The sequence below is a fragment of the Pundamilia nyererei genome, unplaced genomic scaffold (assembly GCF_000239375.1).
Source record: "Pundamilia nyererei isolate P.nyererei 1_Seehausen unplaced genomic scaffold, PunNye1.0 scaffold00001, whole genome shotgun sequence".
In the NCBI taxonomy this organism is placed as follows: Eukaryota; Metazoa; Chordata; class Actinopteri; order Cichliformes; family Cichlidae; genus Pundamilia; species Pundamilia nyererei.
Genome location: NW_005187402.1, coordinates 10,874,723 through 10,893,038, shown reverse-complemented (window position 1 = coordinate 10,893,038; position 18,316 = coordinate 10,874,723). Strand labels below are relative to the sequence as shown.

At 42.4% G+C, this 18,316-nt stretch overlaps 1 protein-coding gene across 1 annotated transcript in view; it reads left to right on the top strand.

The window, feature by feature from the left end:
* The first annotated feature begins 2,588 nt into the window (after window positions 1–2,588).
* The window catches only part of LOC102212453 (A disintegrin and metalloproteinase with thrombospondin motifs 2-like), a 136,011-nt gene continuing 120,283 nt past the window's right edge, over window positions 2,589–18,316 (top strand). Inside the window, exons 1-2 of the mRNA XM_013908766.1 lie at window positions 2,589–2,818; window positions 4,377–4,783. Of these exons, the coding sequence (XP_013764220.1) occupies window positions 2,731–2,818; window positions 4,377–4,783 (495 nt within the window). The 5' untranslated portion in view covers window positions 2,589–2,730. The remainder of the gene's footprint in view (window positions 2,819–4,376; window positions 4,784–18,316) is intronic.

The following is an 18,316-nucleotide window of genomic DNA, read 5'->3' as shown; positions in this document are numbered from 1 at the left end:
TCAATTCATATCACGATTTGTAATGATTGGAAATTACAGTATCATTAATAGAATTTGACCCATACAGCTCTGTGTTCAGCACTTATTAATCATCAAGAGTGAACTTCACTCCAGTGCCAGAGGCTCAGTGATATATGTGTTAAGTATAAAAAGAAAGCTGAAGACGAATCATTTGTATTTCAGATTTGTGGTAAGGCACAAAATCATATGAGTCGACTTACTTTATACTGAGTATATTTCCTCAATGAAGCGCATTTAAGAAAACCTTGGTAACAATATATTTAGAGCAGAGCTGCAGCAGATTCACAGCAGTTTTAAACAGAACCTTTTATCTGAAATATTATAATAAAAAAAAATGTTACAACAGGAAAACAGCTATTTTAATTAACCTACATTTTTAGACGCTAATAGCAAGGCCACTCAGACAATTAACTTTTTTAAAAGTTAAAAATGTACAATTTTCAGTTGCCTGTGGCTTCCCATTATTTACCTGACATAAACTGCCTGTCTGCCTCTAGGTTGCAACCAAGCAGCACTACACTGACTGAGCTTCTGCAGAAAGAGTAATTAATACCATCATCTAATTATGCACGATGCTTTATTGGATCAGCCTGAGGGGCTCAGCGAAAGAAAGCCTCTGCTGTAACTGGTGGTTAGGCTACTGATTGTTAGGATTGTTTGGGGTATTTTATTGTTGGACAGTAGATCTGTTCCAAACTAGCAAGTAGCACCTTCTCAACTGACAGGGTTACTGTTAGACAGGTGGGAAATCTCTGCTATTGCACGATTAATACTGTCATTTGAAGTTATGTGTAACCTTTAAGCAGCTGTACAGGCTTAACTCCAAGAGCAATCCAGGCCGATTATTTTACCTCTGTAAAAATTTGTATTCCTCAATATGTTTTTCTGTTCCACAAAGAAAAATCAGCTGTGTGTACTGAGAGTCCCACAAGTAACTGTCTGTTAAGTCAGTTAAGAACTAGGATGTATTATTTATTTATTGGTTGATCTTTGGTGTAATTCTTTTTTTCACAATTATTCCATTTTTTAACACCTGCTCAGGATCACTGTAGCCTCCTCAAAACACACACCTAGACGATCATCCACAACAGCAAAAGCGCTGAAAGGTGAAATGAATAACTTGTGCCATCTCGTTCAAGTGCAGCGTGAAGCTGGAATATGGAAAAAAAAAATGCCCAGGCATGCACAGCTTGAGGAAAATGACAAAGAGCCCGAGGCATTGATCCAGACTCCAAACTCCCCAGATCCCAATTTGATCGAGCATCTGCGGGAAGCCGTCCCACAAGACCCAAAGGATCTGCTGCCAACATCCCAGTGCAGGACACCACAGCACACCCCAAAATCCATGCCCTTGAGGTTAGAAGCTGTTTGACCGCATTGAGGAGGACATATATTAGTCAGATGATCATAGTTTAAAACTAATGATGTCATGGAGGAACGGTCAATTATAATTACGCTGATTGTTTTGCACTTCAATCTGATGTGTTTTGCAGTATTTGGAACTAAGTAAACAGTGTTTTGCATCTTTGGAACTCTTTGATTGCTTTTTGTTGCTTTGAAAATCTTGGCACAAGAATAAAAATGAATAGAAACTAAAGACTATAAATAAATCTTCTGCCTTAAATTAAAAAAAAAAAAGCTTATTTTGCGACTCAGCAGATTAAATTAATTGATTTTGATGTTATTTTAAAGATTTATTTATTTACCTCTCCTTAATGTTATTCTTAAAAGGGAAAAAAAGGAATTTGAAATAAAAATGGTTTGCCTCGTTTCTGTAGTTCACGTCATGCATCTTATTTCTGTTTACAACAGTTGAAGATTAGTGGTCAACGAGGGTAAATGATGTGCTAAATGAGGGCAATGCAGGTTATGGCTATAAGGCTTCTCTTTTCTCTCTTTTCTTTTTTCTTCTTCTTCTTTTTTTCGCTGGCTGTAAATTGGACCCTTGGGCCCTGCAAAACTCAGTGCATTTCTACCAGCACACCACGCGGGGCGCTGCTGCGTACTGAAAACAAGAAAGCTTAACGGAATATTCAAAGTTTACAAAGAGGTTCGCAGCTCGTCGGAGTGCGGTGGAGTGCAGGGTTTAACAGCAGTTATGGTCCCGGAAAGGGTGTCTAAGTGTAAAAAATAAAAAATAAGAATCAATGCTTCGGGTTTGTGACATGCGCTTGATGTACCATGAAGCGCATTTCTTTCTTTCCTTTCTTTAAAAAAAAAAAGAAAAAAAAGCTGTCTGTCGGTCCATCAGTGCAGCCGCAGCACAGCCACCGCTCTCACATATCCTCACTTATCACACAGAGGAGACACTCCCGGCGGCCGGTCTCTGTGTGTGCGTGTGTGTGTAGTTTCAGAGAGTTGTCAGAGGTAAGAGAAATAGAAAAAAAGTGGGAGCACGCAGAATTCAAGAGAGAAGTTGGGAGAAAGAAGGAGAGGCAGAGCGGAAAGAGAAGAGAAGAGTTGAGTGAGAGAGGGGGCGAAGAAGAGTGAGCGAGCGAGAGTGAGAGACCTCGACGGAGAGGAGGAGGAGAGAGAGAGAAAGAGAGAGAGAGAGGGGAGGAGAGCTCCGTCTCTCCCGGTGCACTTGGCAGTCTAGTTGCGGGCTGCTGTGCTGTTGCTGTCGTGGCGTGGCTGGTCGCGCCAGGCGGGGAACTTCACCACACTGGAGCCCGGAGTCCCACTCTCTCACCTGCGCAGTTCGGAGCTGCCATGGGTTTCTCAACAGGATATACTGTCCTAATTATTCTACCGGCCTTTCTGCTGCACACCAGCGGCCTTTACATCGCCAGTAGCGTTGGTGAGTGGAGTCCACTTGAGCGTGGTCAGTGTTTACGTTGTTCTTCTTATCTGATCATATCTTATCAGCTGGGCTGCGCGGGGGCTCTCGCGCGCTCACTGGAAGTGTGGAAGCTCATCGTAGCGGGGAGGCACTGTCCTGCTTCTTGCTTGTGTTTCATTTTTGCCACGCTTTTGCAGTTTTGTTGCAAATGATATTGTGGTGCGCATTTGCAACTTCTGTAGCCCGTGTCCTGCTGTGGTGCTTAAAGGGACTTTCCGAAGGTCCCTCAGCGGTGCAAGCAGTGTTGTGATTTGCCCCCCCTGTCCAGGGTATAATTTTATCTGGGGTGTAAGAGGGCATCTGATGCACCGGTTTACTGTCGGATTTCGCAGGGAAGTAGCCTAACATTATCCGATTCGGCCGCTGTCGCATCTATCGATCTGTCACAGGACGCTGGAGTCGGATGTCAGCCTATTGATCACACTATTATCAAATCATTCCTCCAACATGGAGGATGAAGAAATGTTTACACTGTGTGTTTGGCTTTTATCGGTTTGCAAACTTTATGAATTAGATGTTATAGGTGGATACTTAAATATTAAAAGAAAGAAAGAAAGAAGTGGATTTGCATCCGGGGACCATATACAAGGTGACAGCAACATACTGTTTGACTGTGTAATGGCATTGACACCATAAAGTGGCCTTGGCTCCGTGTGTGCAGGCTATGTGTTAGTGTATGAGCGCTGCGAGGTTGCACCTGTAACGTCAGTGTCACATGTCACTAAAAGAGAAAGAGCTTTCTAATCTTAGAAATCGTCATTTGATATCAGTTAAAAACGTGTGTCTTATACTTATCTGTACGAACAGTTTAAATATAATCACTTAATCATAGATATTGATGATCATGAGAACAGTGGTTACAGATGCATTTCAGTTCATATTGATAAGAAGCGGCTGAGGGGGGATCTGAGCCACTGGATCAGTTTTGTTGTTGTTGTTGTTTTTAATAGAGGTTTTCTGTTTATTCTCGGTTTGAGCAGGTTGTGGGTGATATAACAGCGTGATAAAGCAGCAATTAGCACCTTGATCTTGTACTGACTTTCCCGTTGATGGTGGAAGGGCAACAGAAGGTGTCAGGAGCGCAGCGTGCACTGCTGAGGCTGCCGTTTCCAAACGCAAACTGCCGAGCACGGGGGTCGCCTCTAGGTTCATGGGTGGGGCTGTGTGTGTGTGTGTGTGTGAAAGGTTACTGATTTCACTTTTTATTTATCACTGTGCTACCCTTACCGCAGCTTGGAATAAGGAATAAATAATTCCTTGCCAAACTTGACATTTTCCTAATCCCTTTTTTCCTCCCCCCACCTCTTTTTTTCCATTCCCATGACTCCTGATTTTCCCCACTATTTATCCCCCATTATTCACCCATGACGTACCCTCCTCTTTGTGCTGTTTTTTTTTTAAATTTTCTACTTCTCCCTCTTGACTGCCTCCCACATTTGTGTATTTTACCATCTTTCACCTTCTCTTGTCTCATTCCCTTCCTCCCTCCCACCCAACTTACCTGTCCTTTTCCTAGACTCCCTGCAGCACATCCTGGGGGAGTATGGACTGGTTAGGCCGATCAGTGTGGACGCAGAGGGCCGCTTCTTGTCACACGCCGTCTCGGCTGGCAGCATGGGAGGAGGGCAGTCCCGTAGGCGCCGGAGGAGGGAGGTAGGAGAAGGCAATGATGAGTGGGAAGGACCAAGAGGAGCTGTGCCCCCTCAGGAGAGGCTTTACTACAACGTCACCATCTTCGGCCGGGAGTTCCACTTACGTCTGCGCCACAATGCCAGGCTGGTTGCACCCGGAGCCAAGATGGAGTGGCATGATGACAACGACAGCATCCGGTACTCTGAGCCATTGCACGATGAATGCTTGTATGTGGGTGACATCACAGACAGGCCAGGAGCCACTGTGGCGATCAGCAATTGTGATGGCCTGGTAAGTGTGTGACCTGTGCTCTTCTCTCGTGACTGAAAAGTTGTCTGTGGACAAAATGACACAAGGAGACACAAGGGAATGGATAGAGCTGATCATAAAAGATTTGATCCTCACAAGCACTCGTGGGGTCAACCATCCTGCTCTGCCTGGTGTCCTCTAAACAAGCTTCAACACTAGGTCTGCCCTGAGAAAAGCCTGAGTCATGTTTTCATCCCTCTGTCCTCTTGCCTCTTTTAGTTTAGTCATGCAAAGAGGAAAAGGAGGGATTACTGATGTTTCAAAGATAACCTCTTTATTTATCACTACTTCAGCTATTAAAATAGCATTTAGCAGGCTTGTAATACATAGATACAGAAGGTGTGGACAAGTCGCTAACACTACAACAGCATTCAAATTTAAATAGCCACCACAAAATATTTTGGTTGCACAACAGTTGCTCAAAGAGCTCAAATTGTAAATGCTTTTAATAGAGCTGATGATGAGTAGAGAAAAAAGAAAGGAGACGGCAAACAGTTGGTGAATGGCTGTCAGTAAGGGAGAGAAGTGAGATATAGACGGTGTGAAAACTGTGCACAGGAACCGAAATGAGACGACGCAGAAAGATGGAGACCGGTGCTCGGGGAAGAGGTGGAATGGACAAGTGTGAAAGATATGCCTCGGGGCGGAAGAAAATAGGCAAGCAAATATGAGGAAATATGCACATGGGGGTTTGCACAGGCGCTGATGAGATTTGGGGAGGAGTTTTCCTCATTAGAAAAAAGGGTTTGTTAGTCAGCCAGATCGGCCCCCCACTGGAGCTGAGCAACAGCAACTGGATCCGTTTAGGGTTGGGGACACTAGGGACTGAGCGAGCAACTGAGAGAGCAGGCAAGGTGCCAGGACAGCATAGGCCTGACATGCCCACTTAGCTTGACACCAGCCAGTGGCAACTCACTGCTGTTGCTGCTTGCTCCAGACTGTCATTTCAGAGCCTTTTGGCAATTTCTAATAAAGATTACTGTCGCAGTGTAGCTGGTTACACATAACAGATCAGCCAGTGCTGATCATTGGTTTGTTGAGCACACTGCTTTCTTTTATTTAAACATGCTACTTGTGTGCATGGATTTTGATTTTTTTTTTTTTTTTGATATAATCTTGATCTGTCCATAGTAAGAAATGGGGAACAAAATCCCATGTTATCCACATTCAGGATGTGATAGTCAACTAGACCATGGCAGGTCCGTCTAGTGCAATTTATGGTCCCACAAATGTGTCTGTTTGCATACGTGTCTCTGTGTGGACATCGAGATGGGTTTCTGCAAACGTACTTCCTTGTAGTCCTTCAAAATACCAGTTGCATGTTGCTGGACATGGATAACCTATGTGTTGGTGGAATGCTGAGTGGTTAAAAAGTGGAGCAGAAAAGTGAAGGGAGTGATGAAAAAATCAAAAATACAGCATGAAAAGCACAGAGAGTGGCTGCAGTGGACACTTTTAAGTGTTTTGAACACTCGGTTTCAGATCTTTGCATGTTATAACGTCGCTCTTCTTCGCGGCTGGCGAACAGACCAAGAGTGGACCACAAACTGGTTGTACCGCATACTTGTGACACTGCCCACATTGACAGAAAACACTCTCTGCAGGTATAGGTGGACTGCCTTTGCGCTACACCTGCATAAAACAAGCATCTCTCACTCACTTTGTCTGAAGTAAAGTTAGAGGAAAGGAAAGGAAACAGGCGACATCTGTACTAACAGTGCTGTTGTTTGGGCTCTTTGCAGTGTTCGATGTAAAATAGGATCAGCTGTATGGTGTATCAGGATAAACCGGGATATAATCAAGCAACTAAAGGGGCATGTAACCATATTCCGTACCGACGTGTGGCTGCTAACATGAGATAAACCACAGCTACTGCTGCTAGCACTGCTATAGTGAGTTAGCACGTTTCAGTAACATTTTAAACATGATCTGATTCACGAGGAACATCTTTAATCGTATATATATATCTATATATCCTAAATACAAACTACACAGGTTCCTTTAGTGTGCAACTACCTCCATTTAAAGTTTGCTCAGTCTGACAGTTTTCTGTCTTTTAGACTAGTCAACTAGTCACATTTTTTTCTATTGTTTAAACGACTAATAAATTAGTCACTAGAAAAATCCCTAATCTGCATGGATGAATTCCTGAACACTCCACTGGTATTATAAACAGTAGTAACTCACAGGGACGTCATCATACCAGAAATTTAGTCGTTGGTACAGATACCAGAAGAAGTACACAATTCTGAATATCCAGTTTCACACCAATTTACTAATTTTGGTGATTTTAGATGAACACTAATTTGATTATTCATCTTACATCACCGACATTGTGGTGGCAGACTGCTTATTCGACAGCTTAACGTTACATTTTGTTAACAGGACACAGACAGAAATGCTGGGATTGTTGCTGAGTAGCCCGCTAACGTTAAACCAACCTTATTTCATTACATTAGTTTAAGCCTTTATATCTAATTATCCTGTATGAACATCTTTTCTAATGTCTATTTCAGGGTAACAATGCAAAATACTTACATAGCTGACTCTTACTGCCTTTTCTTGCCAGTGAGTCGGGGCATCAGCACTAGTCACCATCTTCCTCGTGCAGTTTCTGCTGTGCCATGTGTACTTTTTCCTGTGCTTGTGGGCATCCTTCTTCTTCTTCAGCATTTAAGGAAAGACTAGAGCATTTGTGTGCTGCCCCTCACGTCTGTGTGGACCTTTTAGGTATTAAACCAGCCCAAGAACTTTCTCTTATCATAATCAAGTGATATGAGAGACTCAGCATAATCATAAATAAGTTGAATAATATTTTTGTCACCAAAAGTGGATATTATATTGCAGTATTTCATACGCATTGCCTGTGATATGTTCAGTATCCACATATCTGTCTGTCAGTCTCCTCACTAAAAAATAATATCCGTCCACTTTTATGTCCTGTTGCTTTTCAGTTACACATTAACTCAAGAATGTAAGCAGTATACATAAAATATAAAACATATAAACAACATTTGAAATGCACTAAAATATATTTTAGCCCTCAAGTAATGACACAAAGTGTTTTGGCGTATAAAACTAAATGAAAAGACTTCTCAAGACAGGCTTAAGAATCGTTTAAAAATCGTATCTTCTTTTGCAGTATTGATGTCAGCGTTGTAGGTATCACGTGAAAGAGTCAAAAGAAAAAGAGAAGAAAAAGCCTTTTTAATAATCACGTGAGAGCTGTCTGCTTAGATTTAATTTGTTTCTCTCTGCCCTTGAACAACTCACATCATTACTAATCAATTCTTACAACCTATCTCCCATGCCAAGAAATACAGCCAAGTTCTGCCTAGCTGTGCCCACATCCGTCTTTTTTAAAGCCAGAAGAGCCGCGCAGGACATCTTTGCCCAGCTATACCTCCGCTTTCTTTTTTTATTGACCCAGACACCTGGTTAGAGTGTCTTCTGCCCTCTGTTGTCATTCACAACCAAGAACCTTTAGCTGGCTGTGACCCAGGAGTGTGGTAAGGGAAGAGCGATTACAAAAAGGAAAAGGTAGTGTTTAAATGAAAAAATACAACTTAAACCAAAGATAACAATAATAATAATAATAATAACCTCTTAAATTCTTTTAAAGGCAAAAATGGGGCAGAATACCATAGATGGTGAGAACTGAGCAGTGTGTGTGTGTGTGCATGCATGCATTTGTCATTCTAAATGAAATTTAAATACAACTATGGTGCTGTAAAAACATCAAGCTTCATTTCTTTGCACAATGCTCTTTTAACTTTTAAATTCTGATTTCTCTTAAAAGAAGACCGCAGCAGGCAGGTTTCATGGGAGCCAAACTGATATATTGATATATATATATATGTGTATGCTTTTGTGTATGCTGGCTATGTAAGCGCCAGGTTATTGGTTTACCTGTTTGACTTTGAAAATGTTGTGTCTTCAAATATAATCCCTGTTAGAGGAGGAAAATCTGACAATTCAGAGAATCACAGTCTGGATTTTATCTGATTAACGTATGCAGCAGCATGAGTGGAAAACCCTCCGACTGCAGCCATGTCAGAAAGGCTTTATTCGGTATTTGAGTTTGGAGGTTCAGAAGAATTGTTCCAGGATTTTTTTTGGCTGTGCTGTTGCAAAGATAGAGGGACATATTGGGGACTGCCGCTTACGTTACATTTCAAATTTGAAGGCGAGGTGGTGCCGTAGTTGGCACTCGGAGCAGGAGGTGCATCTTCTCTCTCTGCCTATGCGGGTTTTCTCCGGGTGCTCTGGTTGCCTCAATGAGGTTAGCTGGCAATTCTAAATTGACTGTAGTTGTGAATGGTGTGTCTATGCCTTCATAGTAGCTTTGTGATGGACTGGTGATCTGTCCAGTGTTAGCACAGCTGGGATAGGCTTCAGCCCGCTCCGCTTTATTTGGATAAGTGGTTAAGAAAGTGATAAATGGATATTTAAGATTTTGTCATCATTATTTAACAAAAAACAAAACTCTCTCACTGTGTATGTGTGAGAGTGATTGGCCATACTTGTGGCCTTTCCTTCAGCTTTCCTGCCGTGTTTGTGACTGTGTCGGTCTGATTGTGGAAGGTCAAGGGTCAGAGGACCTCCTTTTCCCCTGCAGTTATAGGACATTGAGGATTACAAAATTATCCATTAAAACGTTCTCGCCTTGAGATTCTGAGGACTGGCACAGGGTAGCTTTGTAAACTGTCAGCCAGAGATGCAGTAATTTCCACTTGGGAGGCTTGTACATCAAATAAATGATTTTTTCTTTCCTAGTAATGCTTTTCTTTAAGTTTTTATAAAATTCTGCTCTCGATGAGCTCCGCTTATGAGACCAAATAATCAGAGCGAGCGCTCTATGCACACTATTAAGTTTGAAGTGGCCCTGTCTTTCAAGTGGCCACACAGGCTGAAATGGTCAAGGATTACACTGCAGCAGTTCATTCTAAACTTTAAAGTTTGGCACGCATAAATGCGAACACACAACAACTAAAGAGAAAGCTTGTAAAGACAAGAAGAATCTTATAAAAAGAAGGGAGAGAGAAAAAAAATATGGACAGACAGGAGATGATGGAGTAAAATGACTGAAAGTGTGAAATATCCACATATCCCACCTGGAATACCGACATATTCCATCAGAAATATGTCGGTATTCCCGGTGGAATATTTAGACAGCCGTTCACAGGTAGAGCTCCAACCGTAATGTCAAGACTGTGCAGCAAATCGTGTCACAAAGCAGATAATGCTTGAATAATGTTTAAACTGTGGTAGATTGAGAGATGAATGCTTTGTCCTACTAGCAGACAAATATAATCTGCGACTGCAGCGTGGCAAATGCAGATATTTATCTCCAGTTTGAGGCTTTCTGCTTCAGGTAATCAGCATGTTGTGACAAATGGGGTGTCAGCTATAGTCTACTGTGGGAACAGAGGGTCTGGGTAGGCCAAAAATCTGGGAGTATGAGAAGCGATCCTAAAGGCTTTAACAGAGGAAGTGAGTTACCTGTCATCTTGGCTTTTTCTCTTAAAATCAAGGTGGATACACACCTGGATAACAGAACCCACATTTCCACAGATAGGATATATGTTGCATACCTTGTCGGTCCTCATAAACACAACAGAAAACACATCTTTGCAATTCAGTCAAATGCTCAAGCAAATGGTAAAATGAAAAAAAAAAAAAATTTTTAATCTGAACCATCTTTACCTCTTTGCATGACAAAAACTACTGCACACATTTCTCTTATTGTCTCCACCCCTCACTTCTCTCTCTGTCTCGTGTTTTTTGGCCAGCAGCGGTAGCAGCAAACAGGAGAGCCCTCCTAATGAAGGTATTAAAAGAGTCAGGGTAATGACAGAGAAAGAGAAAGAAAAAGAATGTGGCTCCCCAACACCCACAGATTCAGAGCTCCGGCAAAAAGGAAGGAGACAGTAAGAGGCAGTGTTCCTTTAGTGAGCGGGCTTTGTCTGTTTTTAGCAGCAGCTCTGCTCCTAAGTGTTGATCGCACAAGTGGTGTTGGGGGTTAAGGGCAGTGCCCGCTGTTTGTGTTAACAGCAAGCTCAAGATCTTACTAACTAGAAGATATTTTATGTGTAGTATTTTCATAAAGTGGCTATAATTATATTAGCAGATAATTAGTCCTGAAGGCGTAGCCCTTTCTAGATTCTAATGTGCCGTATTTATGCGTGGCTGTGTGCCGCAGTCTGTTCATGTGTGTTATTAGTACACAGCAGGAATGCCGGAAGGCGGCAGTGTTATTTTGGTGTTTTCATTGAAAAGACTCAGATATGAACTGCAAGGAGAAATGCCAAAGCACTGACAGGTGTTTTATTTATTTATTTTCTGTGGGTGGATGCTTGGAGTTGGCACATTCCTTGCAAATACTACATACTATGAAAAAATACATCATTGTATTAATTCAATGCAACTGACGTTGTTACTGTTCTACCTTAAGTATTAAAGATGGTAAAGTTTTAGCTTCTAAACACACACACACACACACACACACACACACACACATGCATACAGTATGGGAGTACACACTCACATGCACCCAGCTCTGTGCCAACTGAGGGGTAATCATGTGAGAGAGTGTTGACAGAGGGGCAGGCCTATCACAATAATAGCCCCAGAACTATTAAATGCCGGCGACACAGACACTTGCGCCAGCCATGCCCCTGTAATGCACTCAGTCATTACCTCTGCATTAGAAGTCAATAGAGAAGGAAGCCCTGGGCTGAGCCAACTCATCCATCCATCCAGTCCAGCAGTTAAGCTTGGTCAGGCGTGACAGCTCGCTGGGCCCTACAGCATGTTATTCCACCCTGGGTCACACGATAAGCAGCTCTCAACTGTAATCAGCTCAAATTGAAATGATGACATCAATTACAGCACGGCGCACAGCTGTTATTGACCCCGGCCCTCGCTGGCTGTGTAGACTAAGCTGTGTGTAGAAAGAGAGGGAGAAAAAAAACGAAGCATAGGGGTGAGCCCTGCAGGAACTGCAGGGCTGAAGGGAGGGCTGGGTGTGGAGAGGCCAGACTGCTGAGGCATGGTATGAATGAAGAGACAGAGAGAGAGAGAACTGTGTTCTCAGTATCTGATTGCAGGTTTCCACCCTACAGTGTAGCGCTACTCAAACACACAATTACTCAATCTAGAGCTATTATCAGATCGAGAGAGAAGCAGAGGGAAAGAGAGCTAGAATCAGATGGAGAGGAGGCCCATTCTGAGGAATGCAACACAGAGCAAATGAGTGCTTTTACCAGAGCTGTGATTACTGCCACTCACTCAGTGCACTTAACCAGCCCCCTTGCCGTCCTTTCCCCTCACTCTCTGTCATTCACAGAGCGCTGGCTGCCTCGGAGCTCCAGGTTTGTTCGAGTGGTTGAAATAACAGGATTCACCGAGGAAAATAACGCAGTGGAACCCCAGGTGATTTTTAAGGGAATCACCTCTGTGATGTCATGATTACAGAGAGTTATTTTTATATGCCGAAACCTGGTAAAATAAGCTCAAATGACGTGGCAGTGGGGATGAAATAAGGCACTTCGTTGGAGACATTTTAAGAGAGAGACGAGGCACTCAGTGAATCCCGAGTGGAAATCTATGGGAGAATTTTTTTAAGGGTAAAGTTTAGCTGCCATAACTCAACAGCCGAAGCAGAACTGTTCCACTGATTCACAAGGTAGATGTTCACAGACCCAAAACAGGAGTTATCATAATAAAAATCACAAGTGTATCCATAATATATATTATCATAGTATAAGTTCATTAGTTGCTCTGGTGAAACCTGTTTTCTAACTTTTATTATCATATTGTTCTGCAAACTCTATACATAGAGTTTTGTGTCTCTGAAAAATTTGCTGTGCTATTCCCTCTTTGAAGCAATACAACATGATCTGGACTTTGTATTAGTGAGTTTGCCAGTTAGAAATTGCCTCAGACATTTGTGTTCTCACATGCGCCGCCGCCAGGTAAGTCCAGGTGAAGTTCAGGGCTGCAGTGCAAGAGTGAAGCCTCCTGGAGCCAGAACCAATATGGCTAATGATATTGGGATTTCCTGTTTCCATTATGTGCCCTGGGCTGGCGACCTGTCCAGGGTGACCGCTTCTCTCACCTTATGACAGCTGGGATAGACTGTCAGCAATCAGGCATGTCATTTCAGGCAGTGACAATGATCCAGAGTTGTACCACTTGACTGGACAAAGAGCATTTCAGGATCAAGATAAACAAATTAAGCCTGTCACGCCCAGTTTCTTACAACAAGGAGAAAAATGCAGGGATAAAACTAAATTGAATTCTGACCATCAAGTTAAGACGAGCTAAGTGAAAGCACAATAAAAATGAATAATAAAAAATGCAATTCAGTAGAAATGAGCCTTTTTGGAAATGTTTTCTTGCCTGCTGGACAGCCACCATCAGCTTGACAGACATTCAGTTAGCCAGCCAGCCCCACAGGCTGCAGGAAGCTGATCGATGTTGGCCACATCGGCAGTTCTGTAGGTCCCAGCAGCCTCCGAGGAGGATCTTGGAAACAGGACGAGACATCCTTTACTTGTTTCAGCATCTTAACAAGCCTTCTGCCTGCCTCCCCTGATTGACCTGACCCAAGTCTCCAGTGGCCACACTGTTTTACCTCCCAGCCACCACACAGGTGGCTTTGTAGTCTTAAAGCTTCCACTTGTCTGGAAGTTTTCCCCACATAATCCTCACAAACAAAACACAACATGAGAGAGAGGGAGAGAGCGAGCGAGAAAGAGACAGACAGGAGGGAGTGTGGGGGAGGGAGGAAAATGAGAGTAACTCGGGGGTGGGGGGGAAGCACAGCTCAACAGAATCTTAATGTGCGCAAACCTGAACAAGAACAACAGCGACGACATAACCATCACCACCTGCTCAGTGCTCTGAAAGAAGGAATAGAGAACGGGGCTGTCTTAATTAACTTGAAGAATTGTGGCTTTTTATTGTTTCGACTAATCCGAGGTCACTTACTTGCATCCAGAAGCTCACACACTCTGACCGAGCATAGATAATATATGTTTACAGTTCCTGTCCGTGCGTGTGCGTTTTCTGCCAGCCTGCTTGTATTAGTTGGATTGTGCCTTCTCATTTTGGTTTTCAGTTTGCATGTTCCTTAACGAAACAGATCTTGTCTATCTGTCTGCATCTCTGTCGGCATACAGTATCTACAGTTCAAAAAACATTTTGCTTGGTGCAGCAGGCAGCTAAGCGGCAAGAATCGCACCTCAAAACAGAAACTCACACCCTCCTCATCTTACTAAGGCTTCCTGTTTTTGTTTTCTGCAAGAGAAAAATAATCACTTTTTCTCTCCCAGCGTGTTAGGTTTGGGGTTTTTTGCCAGTGTATGAGGATCTCGGGAATTGTTACAGTACCAGCATATGTAATATATTATATAATAATATATTGTATTCTAATAACTGACTCTGTGGGGGCTGGAGTGGTGCAGCAAAAACAAAGAAACACATCTAGTGCTTTGATCACTGTGACTGATCATCTGCCAACATGTACAGGGAAAGCTTTGGATACTGCCTTACAATTATGTAATCTGTTTGCCAAGATGTAATGGAGACTTTGAGATGACCTTGACCATGTAAAGCACTGTGTGAGATTTGGCAACTGCATTGTTAGGCTGAATGCATCCTCTGAGTCAGGGACAGGGTCATGCACCTTATCAACAGCTGCTGTAGGTTTTAATAGGATTAAAAAGAAGTTTAAACAACATCTGAGATGGAATAACAACAAAGGCGTCATCATCATTATTATTATTGTTATTATTATTATTGTTATCAATACAGATAATACAGAGCAAGGCAGAGAATGTTAGAGAAAAGCAATACTTTGTCATTACTCATGAGTATTATTCGAGCTTAAACAAGTAAGTTCATGGCTAAAAACAAAATTTTAAAATTACCAAGGAAAGAAAAGTCAAACGTACTCTCATATTTAACATTTCCAAGAAAAATTATATAAATGATTCAGTGAAATTAAACCCACTAATTCAAACAGGGAATGACAAATGGAGTCACTGTTGATGAGGTAGAGTGCATTTTTATGGATTGTGTATCAAGCAAAATCCTTCCACCCATTCATTGTTTTCTTTCTTCTCATAAGTTTCTGACTCTAATCTCAGAAAAATTCTCCCCCAACGCCCTATTGTTTATTTTTATTTACTATTATTATTATTAGTTTATTTTTTTTACTTGCATTATATTATAAAACTGTCACATCTCAAAAGTGCTCTGTTGGATTGAGATCTGGAAGCTGTGAAGGCCATGTGAGTTCAGTGAACTCACTGTCATGTTTAAGAAACCAATTAGAGTGAATCTTAGCTTTGTGACATGATGTGTCATCTTGTTAGATAACACATCATGTAAACAATGCTAAGTTGGTACAATGAGGCCCAGAGTGGGCCAATAAAATATCCCTCCACACCATTACACCACCACTAGCACCCCGAAGCACTGACATAAGGCAGAGTCTGTTGTCCAGTTTTGGCAAGTCCATGAGAAATGTAACCTCAGTTTTCTGTTTCTAGCTGACAGGAGTGGCACCCAGCGTGGTGCTCTGCTGCTGTAGGCCATCTACTTCAAGGTTCAACATGAAGAGATAAGAGATGCTCTTCTCAAACACACAAACCTTGACTGCAATGAGTGGTTATTTGAGTCACGCTCTTTGACTCAAAGAATTCTGATGTTTGGCATAAGCTGAGGATGAAGATCTTGGCCAAAATCTGATGTGCTTTCTTTCTGGATTTTTGGTTGGTGCTCCCCATTAAAATTAGACTGCCATAAAAGATAGTGATTGCTCATTTCTTTGTAAGCGCAAGCTTACAAATTCTGCAGGAGATCAAAGAATTATTTACTGAACTGTATATGCCACTGACACATTAATAATAGTATATGATTATGCATAGAGGAAGCCCTCCATTAAGAATATAGGGTTGGAATCCAAAATCAAGGATATTACTTGGGTAAATGACGTGCAGAAAGGTGTCTTGAGAAGTAGGTCCTGGGTGAAAAGGAGGTGCAAGAAGATGTTCATAACTGAGGCTCTAAAAACTGCCCATGAAAGATTTGCAGCTCTGGCCACTTGGCTAAAGTGATAGACCAGAGAAGCAGAGGCCAAAAGAGTAAATTGCCTGTTTTCCGATCATCCATCGCTCAGCTACAAGGGAAAAATAGCACAAGAACAGACGTACCCAGAGCTGAAACCAGGCATTACTAGAAAAACATCTGACAGAAAGATGCATCACACAGAGCAGACCACAGCAACCTCCTAGAGCAAGAGCCAGTCAACATCACAAAGCCAGACATCCAACAATAAATCTTTGAAGAGCTGGACAGCACCTGACAAGCTCCACACCTACTGGCTAAAGAATCTTAAAGAAGCACTCCATGATTACCTGGCAGCACAAATAACAGGGCTGCTAACAGTAGGTAGTTATCTATACTGGCTAACACAGAGTAGAACAATCTTGATCCAGGGTATGACACCATCAAACTACTGGCCAATTATCTGCCTCTCCACAAGATGGAAGTTCCCCTCAGCAATTGCAGCAACCAAGCTGAGTAGACATGAGTCAAGACATAGGCACAGCTCAGAAAGGCATGGGGTCTAAAGTGCCAGAAGGCCAAACCACAAGGTCCTGGTCGATAAAGCATATGCAAGGACTTTAAAACCAGGCAGTCCACCTGAGCACCGCCTAGACTGACCTCAAGAACGCCTACAACTGAATGCCTCACACATGAATATTGGAGTCCTTGGCACTGTACAAGGTTAATAGTGCACTAATAATATTTAGCAGAAACTCAGTGGGACAGCACTAGAGGACAATTACAAGGCAAGTGCACAAGTTGCCATCAAGTATGGAATATACCAACGTGATGCACTGTCCCTGATATTTAGGCCTCAGCCTCGTAAGCCCAAATGTGAATATAGATATAGATTCAGGAGTAAAGTGACCATAAGTCGTCTCCTGTACATACAGTAGATAACATCAAGCTATATGCAAAGGAATGATTGAGGCACTAAGTCACTGATCCATCTCACCAGGACTTTGGAATGTGATTTGAACTGGATAAGTGTAGCCTAAGGGTTGCAAAGAGAGAAAATGTAATCTGGACTGAGGGTGTGGAGTTACCAGAAGGCAGAGTAGCAGGTATACAGGAGAGCTTCAAGTATCTGGGTATTCCACAAACAAGTGGGAACCATGCTAAAGATGTACAAAGGTCAGTGGCTGACATCAAGATATCTTGCCAGTGGATAGAAAATGTCGGCCTAAAGGACAGCACAGAGGCTCATTTCATGGCAGAGAAAGAACAGCGCCTAAACACCAAATCCACAGAGGCAGAAGTCTACCAACAACCAACAGGACCCAAATTGCAGACTATGTAACGGGGCCCCAGAGACAGTCCTGCATACAGTAGCAAGATTTATGATGCAGACTGGGACCACAAACACTGAAAGGCACAATCAAGTCGCTGGGACAGTGTACACAAACATCTGTGCTGCATACAGACTAGAATTCCCCAATTTATGATGGGAGACACCATCAAAGGGGGCTAAATGTGACAAGCACTGAAGTCCCGTGAGACTTCAAGCTCCAGACAGCCAAGTAGCTACTGGCCAACCAAGCAGATATAGTGGTGAAACCACATCTGTAACTGTGGCAATCCCAGCAGACAGCAACATCAGGAATAAGGAGCACAAGACAACAGAGACGTACCAGGGGCTCAAGGAACAACTGGAGTGAATGTGGAAGTTAACGTCCAAGGTGGTCCCAGTGGTAAAGGAGCATTAGGATCTTTAACCCAAATACTGGAAGACTGGCTTCAGCAGATTCCAGCCACAACATTAGAGGCCTCTGTCCAGAAGAGCACAGTCCTAGAAACAGCTAAGATACAGTGCAGAACCTTCAAACTACCAGGAAAAACTCATGAAGGCTGGATTTAAAATTACACCAAAAAATAACTTCCCTTAATTTTTTTGAGCACTAGATAAAAGAACAGGTTAAACTGCAAGCAGATAGTATATTTTTAAAAACCCTGTCATCATAAATCAATTAAATTCTGCTTTTTTGAAATGTTTACAGCTAGAAAGCTTATATCCCGATCAGTTACTTTAAATTTAAACGATTGTCAGTATATTGAATATGATCATCAGATTAAAACAAATCTGCTCGGCTGAAGTGTCCGTCAACCCCAACACGTCAAGCTCCTTTCATAGCCAGCCCTTACCCCTGGCCTCTGTGGAAAGGGGAAAGAAAATCCCATCAGTGATCAATAAAGAATGAGGTTAAACAATTTCCTAGTCCACCATTTATGTTTGCATTTGTGTAAGTGCTGCACAGGTCTCCTTTACTGCGATGTCGCTATTTATTTTTGAAATGCATGGTGCCATTTAGTCACAAGGTGTATTAACTATATCAAATGGAAATGAAGGAGCAAAAGATAAATGCTAAAATAGCTCTGCTGTCAGACTATGACTATTGG